The sequence below is a fragment of the Lepidochelys olivacea genome (genome assembly GCF_965140295.1).
Source record: "Lepidochelys olivacea isolate rLepOli2 genome assembly, chromosome: 10".
Lineage (NCBI taxonomy): Eukaryota > Metazoa > Chordata > Testudines > Cheloniidae > Lepidochelys > Lepidochelys olivacea.
The window spans coordinates 71,246,724-71,265,485 of record NC_140420.1 but is presented as its reverse complement, the minus strand read 5'-3'; the positions used below and the strand labels follow the sequence as shown (position 1 = coordinate 71,265,485).

General features: G+C 46.7%; 1 protein-coding gene across 8 annotated transcripts in view; it reads right to left on the bottom strand.

The window, feature by feature from the left end:
• Positions 1–18,762, bottom strand: part of NTRK3 (neurotrophic receptor tyrosine kinase 3) — a 328,552-nt gene that overhangs the window by 89,715 nt on the left and 220,075 nt on the right. Inside the window, exon 13 of one of the 8 annotated variants that reach the window (XM_084640456.1) lies at positions 11,408–14,019. The exons of the other annotated variants lie outside the window; for them this stretch is intronic. Within the exon in view, the coding sequence (XP_084496582.1) occupies positions 13,901–14,019 (119 nt within the window). The 3' untranslated portion in view covers positions 11,408–13,900. Of the gene's footprint in view, positions 1–11,407; positions 14,020–18,762 lie in introns of those variants that run through there. 8 annotated transcript variants of the gene reach the window in all.

Below are 18,762 nucleotides of genomic sequence, written 5' to 3'. Positions count from 1 at the left end.
GCGCAGCAAGGGTTGATATGAAAGGCTTCCCATGTCTCCTGAATATCCCCACTGTATGTTAAGCCCTGCGATCACGCATATGTGCACACAGTTAATTGGAGTGTTACAGTATTAAAGCATTACACAAACAAACAGGGACAGTTTTCATAAGCTAGAAAATCCTCGAGTACGTTGTAATTAACCAGGCTTGTTAAACCTCTTAATAAGCAATAGATAGTAAGTGCCTATTGCCCCTGCACATGGCTGGTCTTTAGATAGAGGTGCAGAAATTAGGTATTCAAAAGTGAAATGAGTTAGGGGATCTCAGGTTAGTCTGCAAAAGAGTATTTAATATTCATTGTGATAAGGAGTCTGGTCTCAGGAAAGGCCAGAGTTGGGATCAACTCAAGAGCATTCCATAGATCACATTTTCCACATTGTGACTTTATTTCAAAACTATGTCTCAGTATACTCATGGCATGCTCCCCCCAGTCCGTACACTTTTGCTTCATCGGGTTTAATGTAGTGTGCTTTTGCCATAGTTGCACTTAGCATCACGGGAAGATCTTGGTGGAAGGAGGAATATTGTTTTGCTTAACAAGCTGGCACCTAGACCTCAGCTAAGGCTGGATGCTGGAATTTTCACTGGCACCCAACTTCCATAGGAGGGAACAGGTCAGAGTAAATCTGCAATTGACAAACAAGGAGTCCAGCAGTCTTCTGAGCATTCCTTAAATTGCTTTCTCCTGTGCTCAAGCCAATCACTGTGGGAGCCTGGAGAAGGAGGGCAAAGTGGCTTTATGAAACACTGAATCCATGCGAGCCAGCTAAATGCAGCTGCAGCTCTTCCATTCCATTTCCAGAGCTCACCTGGATTCTGTTTTAGCCCTTCTTGGTTCTTTTCAGTAACAAACCCAGTTGGGCCTGCTGCCTTGGATTCCAGTCCACACCCAGCATTTAGGAGTTTTTAAAGGTGATCTGCAAAGGAAGTTGAAAATTTGGTCCTATACTCATGCCCCCACCCTGTTTTTTCTTTGTTATGATGGATTCAAAAAGGCCTGAAAGGTTTTTGCCAAACCTTTTGTTATTCTTCTACTTTAGAAATAGCTGGCGTTTCAAGTCTGTTTTTCCCTGGCTGTTGCAGAGCTTGTTGCTGTAAGCCCTCACAACCTAACTGAAATGGAGGGATGTTGAGTCTCAGAACCTATGACATTTATCCCACCTATTAATTAGGCATTGTTACTAAATAGGTGTTAACAAAATCCAATGCAAAGCAAATGGGTTTTAGCTTTTCCTCTCTTGGCTCTTGTGGTGCATCATTTTACTACCTCTCCAGTCATCACTGAGTCTTCCAGAGCTGACACGATCTGAATTTCTAACGCGGGAGAACAAGGAGAGGGGGAAAAAGCAAACAAACACGTTTTGAAGGAAAACCCCCACCTTCCAGTCTCTCTCTCGACATCATAAAGAAGCAAAACAAAACAGAAATGAAAAGCAACGTCCTTTTTTTCAGGTCACCTTTAAAAGAAACATCCTTTGTTTGTGTGAATTTTAATGCTGGTGAGAAGTGCTGGAGAAAGTTCTGCATATGGAAGACCTCATTTTGTCCACAGGACACGACAAATGCAATACAAACTTCTCCCCCTGCATCCCTGACCTGGGGGAGACCACAACACAGTTTTCATGACCCACTCAGTCACTGGCCTCCGCTGCCTTCCAACAATGTAGTGGTGGGTTTTGTGACGTGGACACCTGCCCACAAAGAACTGGGCTGAGATCCACAACCTCAGTTCATATAGGCCACCAAGCAGCCACGTGATGGCAACAGCTTTCACCCACAACTGACCTGAGCCACATGGGAACTGGCAGCCCAGAAGTGAAAGCCTCTATCTCTCTTTTACCAATCTTGTGAGCCATCCAGTCCCTCAAAGCAAACCCTTTAGTCAAATAATCCTTGCACTGTGGCTCTGACCACACACTCTAATGTTCATAGAATATTAGGGTTGGAAGAGACCTCAGGAGGTCATCTAGTCCAATCCCCTGCTCAAAGCAGGACCAGCACCAACTAAATCATCCCAACCAAGGCTTTGTCAAGCCAGGCCTTAAAAACCTCTAAGGATGGACATTCAACCACCTGCCTAGGTAACCCATTCCAGTGCTTCACCACCCTCCTAGTGAAATAGTGTTTCCTTATATCCAACCTAGACCTCCCCCACTGTAACTTGAGACCACTGTTCCTTGTTCTGTCATCTGCCACCACTGAGAACAGCCTAGCTCCATCCTTTTCTGTTAACTCTTTTCTGTCCAGATACCACCCTGGTGATAACTGAGTCTGGAGACTCCCTCTTCTCATCCTAACCCCATCCCAAGCCAGTACAGCTGAGCTCTCCACGTCAGCACTGCTGCTGCGCTTGTTCTCTAGGGAATGCCTTTGGGCTCTGTCTAAGGCCAGCTGACGGTTATCACACCGAGAGAAGCAGCTGATTAGCTGCTGCTTTTTTGATACAATTGAAACGGCCAGCACATCAGAGAGCGTTATCTTTAGAAAGAGAGAGAGCCCAAAAGTAAAGGTTAAGAGGGCAGACAAAAAGTACTACCCATTCAAGATTTAGTATAATACATAATGGAATGTTCCCTGCCTGAGACCCTCTGCCTTTTCTTCAACTCTGGTGCTTGGTTTCATCTGTTGGGCTATAAATGATTCATGGACGTTTTTAAAAAAGTATCATGGAACTAAGTCAGAATCTGTACTTGGAGGATTGTAAGGCAGTCTGGTGCAGTGCTGAGTGGCTCCTGGGCCCTCTCTTTTCCTCCTGGGACAGGCCGCCCCTTTGTGGAGGAGGGGAGGAAGAAGTCCTCGGGGTTTGACATTTTTTTTCTCTGACATTGCAGGCTATTTGCTGGGCAGAGCTGCCTTCCTGCACCCCAGGCCTCAAAAGCTCATCACTGAGGACTCAAGCTCAGTCTGTTAGCAGCACAGGGAACAAACTACCTCCTGACATTCTCCCAACCTCAAGAACATCTCCCATCTCCACTGAATCATTACGGCAGCAAGTTACTCCTCCTCAAGGATGCATCACGGCTTCCCCAGTGTCCGATATTGACAGTGTTCCCTCTTTTCCCACGGGACAGCAGTAGTTTCTAAATATCTACCCCGGAACATCACAGACTCCCCCTGCGAGGGAGTTGAGAACTATTACATCCTACATATTATTACAAATGAGGAAACACAGGAGCAGAGACTTACCACTAGGTTACATGGTTATCTACTGGCAGAGCTGAGAAGAAAACCCAGGACTTCCAGTCTAGCCTACTACATCACACTCCTTTCGAAACCCAGCCCCTGATCTAGGAAAATCAACATCACCTCTAAGCCTGGCGATATTTACTGCTTTCTGAGCATGTGCCCATGCATACACTCCCTGCACCATGACTGAAAAACATCTACCTCACTTCTCACTCCAAACATCTGCCGTCCCAGTGAAGGAGATGGACCTTCCAAGACAGATTAGGTGTCTCTGCTCTATTACAGTGAACTGAGCATGGTGAAGCACCAAATCCTCATGGGGAGAGTCAGTCCTCATTCAAAAGAGAGGAGAAAATCAGCAGACAGAGAACCTATCCCTTACTCTGTTCATCCCAAAGAGGGGTTCAGCCAAGGATGGGTTTGGAAGCTAAGACCCCTCTTCCTTGTGTCACGCATGGATCCTGGAGGGAAGCAGAAAGGCTGAATACTCCCGTAATTCTGCTTGAGAGGGCCGACCCCAAGATCTCTCTTATTCTTCAGCGCTTTCAAGGGAATGAAAGAGCCCAGTGAGGCAGATTTCAGTCCACACTCTGGGTACATCTACACTGCACGTAAAGCTGTGTTTGAGCATAACCCACCTTGCGTCTAAACTGCAATTGTGCTAACCCAGGACTTGGATCCAGGGTCCCAGGACCCTGCAGGGCTAGAGTATCCAAGCTTGAGTTAAGCCAGGATCCAGGATCCAAACCCTATTGCTTTGCAGCGTAGGTGCAGCCCCGCTTAGTCAGTCGCAAGTATCCCACAATTCCATGGGACAACTTCCTTAGTCCTCTCTATCCCAACAGTCTGCAATCCACTCCATTGAAAATGGAAGTGACACCCCTTTTGCAAACAGCAGCAACAGCCCAGGTCAGCATTAACCCATCTTTCTGATCACCCATCTGCAAGAACACTATCAAAGAGCCTCCTGGGTTTGCAATGGAGAGTGAACTGATCAAACCCTTTGCAAAGCGAGCTGCTTCCTAGTAACATGCAGGGCGGGCAGTAAAGTTTTTCCACAGTGCACCACAGTCCTAGGGCTAGAGTGACCATATTTTGGGGGAGGGACAAGGCACTAGGGACACTGGGATACGATTACTTTGACTTGGGTCTGCATACTGCAGCGTGGACACCACAGCCCTAGGTTCGAGCATGGGTTAAAAAAGTTTTAACATAGCCTTAAAATGCAATGTAGATGCTCAAGCCCAGGGTTCCCTAATACAGGTCAGCTGACTCGAGTCCCACTAACCCTGGGCTTACACTGCAGTGTAGACATACCCACTGTCTCTTGCTGGCTGGGTACTACAGTTTCCCATGCTGTGGGTCTTAGTCCATACTACCTTAGAAAGATGGTGGCTTCTCTCCAGCTTTTGGCCAAGCTGTTGCACATCTCAGGCTGCTGGTGTTCCCTCTGTCTCCTAAAAGTGACCCCCTTTGTTGACAGAAGAAGTTTCCACTTCTCCGAAATCTGCTATCAATTCCAATTTGTGACATGTTTGGGAAACTCATGCCAACAGGGTTCAAGCTTGGGAGATGTCTGGAAGGGGAGTCTTAGAAGATAAACAGGATTAGATGCTTCAGATACTATGGTGATGAGGGTGGTATAAGAACCTGAACAGAATAGAGCTCCCAAGAGTCACTCACAGTTGAACAGGGTCAAGATAAACTGACTCTACGCATGGGAAGGAATTTTCCTCCAAGATGCATTGGCAGGGACCTTGTTGCCCTCTTCTGAAGCAATAAGTGTGGAGCTTCTGTTGGGTTCACGTAGCGAGGGTGTCATGAGAGTGCAAACGTGGCGTGTATATGTGGAATGGGGAATTGCTGGACCTTGGTTGTTTTCATCTTCTCCCATGTTTTTGACCATGTCCTGCCAGAGGAGGCACATGGTGTAGAGCAAGAAGCAGGTTCAGTTACTTTCCCCCATAGGTATCTGGTCCAGTCCTCCTGTTCACATCTTGACTCTCAGCTCAGTCAGGCTGATTCTTGCATTTTAAAGTTCTTTTTCACAGAGGAGGAAGTAGAACACCCCAGGCTAGATGGAAATCACACAGCCAGTACAAGTGTCTTATGACACATACTCGGCTGGGATCAGACAGAAGAAAAGGAGCATGAAGGTCATTTTTGTTTTTTTCTATTGCCAATGAAAATCAGGGACTGGCAGCACCACCTAGTATTAGACATTGTATTTCTATCCTTCTGCAAAGGCATGTTGGATAGTTTGGGACACCACACGCAACTCTGCCAATGTACCTCAATTCTGACCTGGTCCTGAACCCGGTCCTGAACCGCTAAATAGCCTTGCCAATGAACCTTAATCCTGATCTACAGCCTCAACCCACTGTTCCACATTTGGGTCCCCACACAGTTCCAATCCCGCAGCACTTTCTGCTACTGCAGTCCCAGACCCTTTCCTGGGCAGAAACTGACAATTTCTTTCGAGGCTGTCTGATGTTGACAGATGCCCATTATACACTGGGATCAGATCCACCAAACTCACTTTCGCTGTCGATTTAAGACAGATTTGAACTCAATGTGTCATAAATAGTAGCCTCCTGGAAAGTGAAAATTCAGCACTTACCTATCTCTTTAAAAGAGTTCCTTTCTCAATCGCCTGCAATGTCTGCATGCTGTCAGATGTGGTGTCTTTGGGGGATGAGTATCTTTGGAGTTATTCTGGCATTGCTGAGCATACACGCTATGCTTGAACACTTTAAAATGTGCAAACCTCTCTGGCACCAATTGATTGGGAAATGGGAAGCACAAGACAACTATGCAGTTACTGCTGCATTCTGTGGGGCATTGGATAGCACAGCATCAATCCAGGATTGGCTTTCATCTGCTTATGCGAATGTACAGCTGTTCCAAAGACCCTCAAAATATTGCCAGAAACTTATGGCAGCAAAACCAAAATGCATTCTTGATCCAAAATATCGCTGACTGCACTTACGTACCAGACACAAAGACCACACAGGAAGTTGCAAGCAGAAAAGCCACCTTTAACAGTTTGCCCAGCGTAACAAACTCACCTGTCATGATGTTTGGAACACCGGCACACCATTGGCATGTGGTCACTGTTATTATTTACTAGTGGTATTGCTATAGTGTCCACACCCAGGCTTCCATCGGGGTCAGGGCTCGGTACACACAGACCAGCAGCAATACAGCATCATGCATTCAACACATGTCCTGTTAGGATGACAGGCCGGCCCTAAAAGATGCTGCAGGACACTTTATTTCTCACCTAGTCAGCTCAAAGAGTGCGACCATTCTAATTTATTCATTTGGAAATAACCCCAGTAAAATCAGGGCAGGTGGCACGCAGCCCTAGTTTTACTTCTGTTTCTACGGGACTGACACTGCCTTTAATAGAGCTGGTCAAAAAGGTTAAAAAATAAAAATAAAAAAATCACAGTTGTTATCACTAAAAGCACAGATTTCAGGTGCATTCATAGGCTCCGATTCTTGTTACTCATGAGTATATGGACAGCTCACAGACATGCAGAAAAATATTCCTAAACCCCAAAACTGTTAGCACCAATGATTCTCTATCCAAAAATGTGTTACAAAACTTTGTTATCTACCAGTGTCATGGTTATAGGGCTAGCTGCACCCCTGCCCCTTTCAAGTCTCTCTGAATGCAGCCACCTCAGGTGTCAGGTCTCTTGCCCTACCTGTCTCAGGGTAAACTCTGGTGATTCTCCTATAATACCAATTGCCGATCACCCTGGATTTCGGGTACCTACCTTTCTTCCTTTCGGGAACCTTTAACCAGGGATACAATGACCAACAGCCTCTTAAAACAAAGAGGTTTTACTTAGCAGCTACAACAGAGCATTACACGAAAATGAATTAAAACAACCACCACCATCTTGTAATGGCAACCCAGGGTTAACTTCTTCAGCCATGCTGGCAGGCTCCAGTGTCTGAGTGCGACTCCCAGTCCAGGTCCCTCTGACTCCCCTAGAGAGCGTCTCTGACTGTCTCTATATCAACCACTCATCCCTCCCTTTGTCTTCCTGGGTTCTTTAGCAAGTGTACATGAGTCCTGCTCACTCCCCTTGTTCAGACCAGTTTGTGGGCTGCCCAGAGATCCAGCTAGAGCCATTAAGGCTACTGGCTCTGGTATTGTCTCTTAATGACTCTTAAGTGCAAGCTGTTAGGTGACTATTAGACCTGGCCTCCTTCTGCTTGCTACAGGTGGGTAGGCTCTGCTACCCAGACAGATCCCTAGGGTGAAATATCCATCCCCATATACGGTACAGAAACACCATGCTAGTGACTGACCCAGTACAGTAGTAGTAATTGTTAATAGCACCTTTACATTGGTCATCTTCACTATTTTCCTGTTTAAAAATGTTCAGTCATCCAATCAGAGAGCAGAAACAATACCGTGGACCAATCACACAACACAACAATGAATATTTGAAGCAAATTGTTCTAGAAAAAAGGCACAATGTGCTGAAAGGTATCCACTGAAACCATGGGGCAAATCCCTATGAATAACCCCATGTTCTCAGAAACCAGAATCAGGTCGCATATGAGTCACTAATCCCAAAATGAATCATTTAACCAGCTCTCACAATGAATTCCCTTGCTTTGTTCAGAACAACCAGGATTCGCACCTGCTGATTAGTCAGCAGTTACAGTTACTAGTTCAAAACTGATATCAAAGTTCAAAAATAATTGTCTTTGTACTTGACATTTTGCTTTAGTGCTGGAAAGATCATCATATTTACTTGTCAAGGAAATACTCTGCCATATATTTACCAGGGTGGGAGAACAGTTTTTTCAAAGTAAGAACTGAAATAAGTCTTAACCCAAAAATCAAATCAAGCCCTGGAAAAACTCAATTAACAGGGTGTTTTAGATTTCTGCTCTGCCGTTAGTCTTCCTGGCTTACAGTTGAGTCCTGGTCCCCGTGAAGTCAATAGCAAAGCACCCAGTGATTCGAACAAAAGCAGGAGGAGATCACTCACTGGATGGAAGCAAACATACCGAACTCCTATGAGTAAAGACCACTCTTGTGGTATATCCAAGTTGGTGAAATCCAGAACTAAACAGTTAATCAGGAGATAAATCTCCCATTCTGAGATTCCAGCAACACTAGAGAAGCTCGGCAACTGAACCTCTGAAAGGTCTTTATCTTGGCCTTCCTGCCACTTGTTTCTTTCCTGGCATTGAATGGTGAACAGTTCCTGTGTAAGGAAAGTGCTAAGGAGGGTAACCTAAATTTCTGACAGGTTTCAGAGTTGCAGCCGTGTTAGTCTGTATCCGCAAAAAGAACAGGAGTACTTGTGGCACCTTAGAGACTAACAAATTTATTTGAGCATAAGTTTTCGTGGGCTAAAACCCACTTCATCGGATGCATGCAGTGGAAAATACAGCAGGATATATATATATATATATATATATTTCTGAGCATCTGACAGAATGAAATGGCCATATATTGGCTCAAATCCATCCTTGGGATAGAGCCACCAAAGCTAATAGAGTTACATCATGGATGGATATGAACCATTTTCTGTACAGCTCAGTAAGAACACGGATGGTTGAAAACACAGCTGACTGAGAAGTGGTTACTCTGGGGAATTTAATGTACCACTAACCATCACGGCAACACTAAAGAGATTGTCGTAGCAGGAGTCTATTTACATGCAGAGCAGAAGCTCTAAACAATATGTTGGGAGCTCAGGATGCAGAGACAAGAGGGGATAAAGCCATGGAACTTGAGAGTTAGCCCAAAGAGCTGGAGGGTAGAGGAAAGGAGAACCTATTTCCCCTTTAAAGTGGCTGCATTCATTTTCCTGTGACTTGTTAAACTTTTCTGTCAATTGATCAGCGCCTGGAGGCATCGGTAAATATCGAGGTAACAAGGACTCCTTGGCTCATTACTTAAGCCACAGCCGGAACGGTTCAAAGCGTTAAGCAAAAATGAAGTCGCCCTTCATTGATCTCTTTTGCGCGCTCCTTTCTCGGCTCCTTCAAGCCTGTGTTTAAAGCTTGACTGCTGTATCGAGGGCTCTTTATCCTCTGCTGACGCCAGGGCTTACCTTGTGAGATCTGCAGCTTGCACTGGGTACAAATCGAAATGGAGGGATGATGCTCCACTGCAGTTAGCTGACAGAGGTAGGGGTTCCTTTGCAGCTTGCCCTGTCCCTGCCCAGTGGACAAAGGAGGAGGCTGGGAGCATGGAGAACTTAGGGGCGGGATGGGGGAAGGAAGCAAGTAGCGGGGCTTTCTTGAAAGGAGCTTTATTGGTTTCTCTGGTATGGCGTGCTGATCAGTGCTAATGGCCTCCTAGATCAACAAAACAGTAGTCAGAGTTTCTGAGTTCGCCCTGTGCAGTTTGGGGAAACAGAGCTGGACAGAGTGCAGGCAAGTGCCTGTGAAAGCTTCCTGAGCATGCTCTGCCAGCAGCGCAGTCCTGACCTGCGCCACCCTCTCCTGTTCCACACAGCTCTGCCTATGCACCTCAGTCTTGGCCAGACTCATTTTACATAGAAGCTTACCTGGCCACTAGCTCACATGACTGATGTCTCAGTAACCATGAAGTCCTAATACAAGTCTTAGTGATCCGCCACCAGGTACAAAAACCCCCAAACCCACCAGCAAGCACAATGAGAACCCCTGCTGCTTCTTTCAAGCACTAAGACACAACTATGCCTGCTTATCTGGGGTTCACAGTTTCCAAAATATATTGAGGTCATGGGAATTCAGATGCTTGGAGAAATCAGCTTCCATGGACATGCAAGGCGGGTGGACTGAAGACTGACCATAACTGGGCCATAATGCCAGGCTACAGTAATCGATGATCAGGTCCTGGCTGGCAGCATTACTGATCTGTGAACCCCAACCAGGGTACTGGCACACTGGGCAAAGGGAAAGATTGGGGTGAGCTCCCATTGGCTGCATGCTTCCAGCACGCCTGGGGGAAGTTGGGGGTATGGCACCCAGTGCAGCATTGAGTTGGTCAGCCTCTGTTTGAGGTTGTGAATCATGCCCACTCCCCTCAGAGGAGCACATCCCCTCCTCTCTAGATACACTGGCACGGGACCTGGAATGGGAGAGAGCCTGAAGGGCACCCTGGGCTCAACAAGACCTTTTTGCTGTCAAACCCAGCACCCATTCACCAGGCACAGAGATACTGTAATTAGAAGCACAGGCAGAAACCTGCTCATGGCGCCCGTACAATGAGTGTGTTTGAAAGTCAGCTCAGGACATGAGAGAGGCAGACTGATGCCAGACCATGGAACCTTATTTTGCTCACTGGGGGCCAGTGAGAGACCATCAGAACTTCCTCGGGCCTTTTCAGGAGAGTTACAGTGAAACCGCTCCTGCAACATCCCACTGCTGTCAGTTCCAATATCTCCCATCCAGCACCGTTCTGGAGCTCCTCCCCTCCTTTTGCATACGCACACATGGACACGGACAGGTTGGTGTGGTGGCGGTGAGAGCGTTATGAAAATGACAACTCCCACTGACAGCCTCATAGGCAAAGCTGTCACCATCTCTCCCATTTACCAAGCCTGACAGTTCATGGAGAGTCTCAACTCAAGCCCTCGGGCAGCTGAGACATTTGTCTTAGACAAAGATGGGGAAAAAGGCTGAGTAAAACAAAGTTACCTTCATCCCCACTCTACACGCCATTCGCAGCTGTCAGCTTAACGGGATAGCTCTTCCGGATGCAGGATCCTTGTTGGGACATCTGCTCTGGCACATGCACGTGTAGAGCTGAGGCAAGCTTCAGAGACCCAGATAAAACGATGAGCTAAGCGCCACCACTCATTCCTCTGTCCTCCAGCAAAGGAGCCCGTCTTTGTAAGCCCTTAAATTGCCTGTTGGCCTGCTGTGTCCCAGAGAGGGAGATCATTGGAGATAAGTGCTGCTGGGTGGCTGGAAATCACTAGCTATTCAGACACGTAGTCAGCAGAGCCGCAGTTCTATGAGAAGACCGGCCTCCCAACCAACATGGGTGACAGAGCCAAGCATCAGAGCTGAGCACTTTTCACACCAGAACAGCAAATTCCCCTCCCAACCAAAAACCTGTACCCAGAACGCATAATTAAGCGGTAAAGTATGGGAGGCGTCAGTTTCACCTTTTCTTTATTTTGTCTTCAAAGAACAGACCTGATGCAGGTGTTTCGTTAGAAAATAAAGTGTTTATTAAGAAACTAGACATTGAACACCCCTATAGTCTCTGTGAAAAAGGGATTGTCCCATTTCCATAGCACAAGATGATAGTTATGGCAAGATAAGAATGCTCGGGAATGGAGGACTCTCACTGACAGGAAATGAGGTAATGATTTACAATAATTAAAAAAAAAATCCTTAGATTTGCTACTTAAAGCCACCAAATGCAAATGACTGCGACCGGCTGTCATTTTCAGCAGTGAGGAACCAGAGACTTTTAGTTGGTGTTTAAATAACTGAGACATCAATCACAGTGGGGAGAACTGTTTTAAATTTTTCCGCACGGTCGGGGGGACAACTTCTGAGCAGAGATGGGCCTGAGCTGCAAAATTCTACAGTCCTCCAACAGGGCGTTTGAAGACAAGGCTCTGGGTCAGGCCCACATATCTCTAAATCTGACACATACAGTTGAGAGCAGAATCCCCTGAGCAATGCAAGGGGAGAGGACTACGAGGCTGAGCAGTTCATCCTGAACAAGACATCCCCAAATGGGATGGGCGAATTTCAGAATAAGGGGAGTTCAGTTTGGACAAGCACCCAGCTGTTAGCTGCTTTTGTGAAGCATCTCCTAACTCTCTGAATCTTCAAAATCAAGGTGGAAATAATGAAAGCAACAGGTCATCTCCTCGTACTTTTCCCACCTCTCTTGCTCCAATTTGGGCTGGAAATTTCATGAGATATTACCCTTCAGTTCAAGTTTTGGTTGTGGGTCCTTATGTGATCCGCACTGAATTCTCCCAATTCTAATGCAGCTGCCACTTCATGTGTATGCATCAATTTAAAACAAACTGCCACCATTTCTCTTCTATTATACGTCACATTTTTATGCATGAGAACCACTAAAAGAAGCAAGAGAATGGAATGTTCAGTGGAGCATCCCTGTGTGGAGTTCGAGAACATTCCTGCAATCTCCAGGAATGTTCCACACGTGACACTTGTGAAGGGCAGGATGACAATGGAACATCCCGTTCTTACACTTCTGCTCAATGCTGGCTGAGGGGGAACCTTCTCACTTCCCAATGGCAGCAACCTATTAGGGCTGGTGATGCTAAACATCGTCTCAGGCCATGGAGGGAGGCAAGCAAGTTAACTGACTGGTGAGGGAGCTCACAGTTTGCAACTCCTGCCAGAAAGGGATCTGACCAAACCTGGATCCTCCTCCTTGAAAACCTGCCTCATGTTTATAGGTTTTCAGTGGTGTCTGTGAGCACATCTTCCTTTCCCATACACACTCTCTCCAGAGTATCCAAGGAGAGACCCATCCCAGGCCAGTCCAGATTGTGAGTTGCCGTTAAGGCAGTCGTCTTCTCGTGAGGGTAGGATCAAAGGTTTTATTTTTCCATCTGAGAGGCTGAGGATGGAGTAAGGCAAGAGAAAAAAAAAAACATACAAATATTGACCAGAGAACAGGATCAATATTTCTGTTTATGCCACCGAAGAAGCAACAGAATGTTTATTTTTCATCCCCTTCAGTTTGTCTGCCTTGAGCTGATCGTTCTGTGTACATGACTGGATTACACTACATCTCTACCTCAGTGAGGAAGGAGGGGAGGGAAAAAGGCCCATGGGTTCACTGACTGCGGAAGGATGTGTCTGATATGCTTTTTCACTTGGCTTACTGCCCTAGTCCTGGCAAGGTCACCAACCCTCCTACACCACTGATGTTCCATCCAGGTGGGAAGTCCAGGAACCTCCTCAGATAAAGCTCATCATTCCAGCAGTAGGGAGAGACCAAAGCACAACAATGATATGGTCAGCTCCAAAGAGCTGTTCTAACACACACAAAAGAGAAAAGCCTCCTAGGACAGTTGTATGTCAAAAATAACCACATTCTCTCCTGTCAGAGAAGTAAGATTTTTATTCCTGCCCATCTTCACTTTCAACATCATTTTCTGTGCAAAAACTGGGAGCAGAGGGCTTCCTTTGTTCTTACCAAGAGTCTTCGCTCTGCATTAGTGTCTTCCAGGATCTCACATCTCCGCTCGCCCTGGGAGACCTCCCATGGTGTTGCTACAAGAAAAGGTGATGGCGACATTCGCTGGGTGTTGTGAAGACACAAGCTTACAAGGAGAACTCCAAGCAAGGAGGACATGACTAACAGTATCAGTTTGGTTGTTTCAAGCAAAAGTGCAATTATTTACTGTGTCATTAGAATGACTCCTTTAAATTGGGCTTTAAATTTTCTTTATTTGCTCTCATTGTGGCTGTGGGGCCTTGCAGGAACATCTAACAAACACAGCGACTATTGGAGGAAAAGAACAACCCTGATATCTGGTGACAGACAACCACATGTTTCGGTTGGCTTTAACGTGTGTACCGACGGGGCTGCAGAGTCCTACTAGGAGAAGGCCTTGATCCGTACAGAGCACGCTCACTGCTTCCCACCGCTCTGAGGACACAGCCTATAAACTTGGCATCAAAACAGGGACCTTTAAGGAGTTTTTAAAAGCCATGACGTCCTTTGCTGAAATAAACACTGACATCCTCAACATAGATGCCTTGGTTAAGAGGTTTGGAATGTCCAGGGAGGCTTATTGGATTCAACATAATTTCTCTGAAACCTAAAAGAAAAACAAAAAACAGAAAAAAGAAAAAAGCAAAATAAAGTAAACGAAAAAACAAAAAAGAGCAAAACTAGAAAAAAAGAGAGAGATACCGACACACATATAATTATTTAAAAAGAATCAAACGAATAACCAGCAAACGGCTGTAGCTAAATTAAAGTCAAACTGCCCTCTCTTTGCTGGGCTTAGCTGGCTATCTCAGTCCATAAGGGAAAGACAGAGGCTTCAGGAGGTACATGATTGTGACAGGGAAGAGTGGTGGTGCGACAGAACAAGGAGGGAGGTGGTGGAATCTCCTTCCTTTGGGGTTTTTAAGGTCAGGCTTGACAAAGCCCTGGCTGGGATGATTTAGTTGGGGATTGGTCCTGCTTTGAGCAGGGGGTTGGACTAGATGACCTCCTGAGGTCCCTTCCAACTGTGATATTCTATGATTCTAAGTGCTCTGTGAACTATTTTCCCAACAGATTCACATTAGTTAGAGATGGTATAGGCCTATTAGTTCACACCTAGTCCATCTCCTGTGGGGGGAAGCGGAGGGGGGGGGGATCTCCCTGCTGCGGTGTCCCCAGTCTAGTTTCGAAAAGCTAAAGCACAAGAGCTCCCGCTACTATTCCTCTGACAACCTTTCACAGCCTCATTGATTTTATTGCCCAGCCTGTCCCCTCAGTCTCAAGGGCTATACTCTGAGGGGATCACTTGTACGTGGATTGCCTCCTTCCCGCCTGGAAGGGTAATCTGTGGGTCTAGGGTCTGCCCTGGTCAGGTCAGAAGGAAGAGAGTGTGGGACAGGGAATGCCTACTTCATCCCTCCTTCAGTCCCAAGGCGTCTACCAGGCAAAACCAGCAGCCTGGGATTGTCATTTCTGCACAGTGCTTCCTCCCTGGGCAGGCTCAGCCTCCGAAGGTCCCTACTACTGTGACTCCAATGGAGCCACCATCACCAGGTTTGTCCTATTCCAGGCGCTAGGGGGAGCTAACCTCATCTGTTCCTGATGGAACAATGTGGGGGAATCTCCATGGGTGAAACCTGGTGATTTCCTGTTCCAGAGCCCTCTCCTGTGAATCTGAACAAGGGTGGGCGGGCACGTTCTGGGTCACTGTTAGGACACTTTTCCAATGGTCATCCTAAACTTTGCTTTGCTTAGTTCTACCCCTCTGATGTCTAGCCCCATGTACCTCCCTCTTTGGTGCTTACACCTGCAGGTACTTGCAAAGAATTCCCGTGTCTGCCCTTCCACTGTCATCTAGCAGAGCCAATTTTTCAATTCTTTCTGTGGACTCCCATTGATAATATTCCTGTAACACGGAGGCAGCCACAATGGAATGAGATGGGCAGGAGCGAGGATGGTCGATGTCGTCGGAGGTAGGTAGTTCCTGAGCTACCGCTGAGTTGCTGTCAATGAAGCTTGGGCAAAGAGGGTGCAAAAGTAGCTTAGAGGCCATCTTTCGTGCTTTCCTAATCCTAGGTCCATCAGGCTGCCAGTCTGGTCGATAATGACCATTAATGCTGCCTCAGGCTCATATATCTATACCAGCTACTCCTGAACAGTTCCAGCAGCTGGGAATCACTGGGATACCTTTGCCCTACCTGAAGGGTGCAAGTGCTGCTCTAGCCACTCTACACAACTCAAGGATTCCCCTGGGCAGGGAATCCTCAAACCAACTGCTGAAGCCAGGTTTGGGGCTGCTACTACCAGAGCAGCCAGTGTGCAGAGGAGAACCTATCCCTTTGATTGCAACATGCAGGGTGACCTCTACTTGATAAGACACGAAAGGGACAGGAACAGATGGTCTGTGCTCACTAAACCCTGAATCCAAGCCAGACAGCAAAAAATCATCTCTTTTAATTGTAAAATGCAGTTCTACCCTGAAAAGCACCTTTATAAAACTGGCCCCTTCTTCCTCATCGGATCCCTGCATGCATGTAGCAGTCAGATCTGCTGGCTTTGCAGACAAAAATAATTTTAACTATCTGTTATTGCTGTTGGCCTTGCAGAATCGACATGTCTTTGGGACAGTGAGCTAGATTCAATTATCATAACCAAAACTGTTAACCAAGTTCCAGCAGCAGAATCTTCATTCCTGGTGAGAAAGATCCCAGCTTGGCTGACAGTTAGAAACGAATGTGTAAACTGAGCACACTTATTATCAGAGTCATTGGCAGACAATAAACATGGCACCCCGGAATGGCATTTTTACCCAGTCACTTTTCAGAGTATAACTGCACTTTAAATTCACTGGCGGATGGCTGGAGGAGTCAACTTTCAACAAAAGCAAGTGTCTCTGCAGAGTTCTGGTCTCTGCTTTATTTTATTGCAAAACCAGTGTGTGCAGCAGACCCAAAGCCTGCTAGGTACCAAGACCCTCAAGCAAGAGGCACATGAAAAATCAGCCAGGCCAGGAGTTGGAAAGTCCTAGGGCTTCATTCAATTAGCATCCATCAGTGGTAAGATCTGTCAGCACAGCTGGAGGCTTCAAAGGTCTCCATGGACGATAAATAAAAGAGCAAGAATGCTGGGTCTGCATGGGATGGGAGCCAATTTGGGTCTGATAGGTGGCATGTGCCTCTTACTGGGAGACAATGTGAGGTGTGCTGGGGTGGAAGTCCATGTTTCCCAAGGATTAGGGTATTGAGCAGACCTACAAATGATCTGGCAAAAAATGAGATACTGTCCAGTACTCTTTTATGGCGTTTAATTGTTGCCTTTTACTCTCTCTTGTTTGTAAAATCCTCAGAGAAGTTGCAAAACTATATTCCTTTTCTGGCAGATTTTGCTCTTTTTCAACTATTCCTCTCCCACTCTGCAGTCCTCTACCCTGTTCTGTTTCATATGGATCAGAAACTAAGATGGCTTTTGCTAGGTTTTCTTCTTTGTTGTCATATGTTAGATGGATGATGTCCTCAGTGATGTCTAGGGTTGGAATGGGTGAATCTCAAAAGATTCAGAGATGGGATAAGCATCAGCTTTACTGGCCGAACCATTAGCTCCTGCAAAACTGGATTGGAAATCTCATGAAAAGAGGATTTCTGGCACCTTCTGCTTTTGGAGCAGGCTGGGGAAATCTTGAAACAGTTCTTCTTGTGAAGTTCTCACTCGGTACAGTACCAGCTGGAAAATGGGAGGAAAACACTCCAATATATTGGTAACTAGTGACCAGCCAGGCATTTCAAAGCCTTGTGGAAAATCGGACTCTAAGAACAGGCAACACTTCAGGATGAGGGTGATTGTTCCTCACCCCTTTGCCCATCACTAGTCTATGGAGAGCAGTTTAATAATAAACCACCCTTCTTAATGGTCATGTGATTGTACTGGAGCAAATGCATAGAGAGTTTTGGCTGCTGGTGAGGGAGGAAAGGGGCTCAGATCTGGCTTGTACATTACTAGATGCAAGGCGGTCTAACATCTTGGGGAGGGCAGGATCGGATGGAGCACTTGTCCTAAGCAATCTGGGACGGGGTAGCTGCTGAAAAGAGAGTTGGATTGAGGGCGTCTGTCCCAGGGATACGTAATCACCCTTCCTCTTGACTTAGCCATTTACCTTCTCATCCTCCTTGACTCTCCCTAGTTTCTGCTCTGGCCTTTAAACAGCTTCCAGCACCTTTTGCTACTTTAAAAGGGAACCCAGAGCCCAGCCTCCTCCCGGTTGGGTCCCTGTAGTACACTAACTGTCTGCCTCTCACTCTGCCAACATTTTACAGTGCAATCCAGCCTGGGGCTTTTCAAACGCTGGATTCCCCCAGGTCACATGAGGAATGGGCAGGTGGTGCCGCAAAGGGCGGGTAGGCCCAGGTAATTATATAGAAAATGGCACGTCGTCAGCTAGGGCACTAGCAGTTCAGACACAGTTGTGGGAACTGTTTGCAAGTGAACCTCCGCCTGCTGGCTGGGTGGAAGCTGTTTTCACTGCAGCAGCATAGGCTGCGGTGCGCGCAGCACGGGCTACGGTGACTCTGTGTTTCTTTCTCGGGAAAGAGAGGTAGTGCCAAATTAACAACAGCTATTTAGAACCGGGAGGAGAATCTCCAGCAAATTGCAGCTGCGCTAACCTCACTCATATTTAAGGCCTAAACTACTTGATAGCGTTCCCACTCCTGCCCTTCTCATGTTACACTAGAACCTGTAACATAGGCAAGAACAACCCGGGGTCCGGGTATCTTTTATAGCTCTCCGTAGGAGGAGTGCTCCTCGGAATGACATCCGAGAAGACAAGAGATGGGAGTGCTGTTTGGTGCCATCCAGTCTAGTCGATGTACCGGAGCCAGTGGAAGATGGTTCACAACAGTCTGTGTGTTCAGGGTTAGGAGAGTCGCTTGTACATCCTGACGGGGGAAAGCCCCATGAAGTTCATCATGCCCTGGAACTTGTGAACGCTCTGGGAGACATTCAGCCTCAGGGCTATGCTTTAGAGGCGAGGGCTCCTTCAGGAGCCCCCCCCCCCCACTTTCAGGGGACCAGCAACTACAATTCCAGCCACAGCGGATCAACAGAAAGTGAACCAAGGTGCTGCTTTCCCTTCTCCCGCAAGACTGGAGCCATGCTGCCTTCTCTGCACTCCAAGCTAAAGCCACGGGGCCTGATTTTCCTCTCATCTTCTCCCGTGTTACAAACTCCCCAACTTCAAGGGAGTTATTACTGATTTTCACCAGCATGACAGAGAAGAATTAGGCCCCTGGAAGAGCTTCACTGGGGCGGTCTAATATCAAGTCAGCGTTAGAGTGGAACCAACCCCATTTAACAG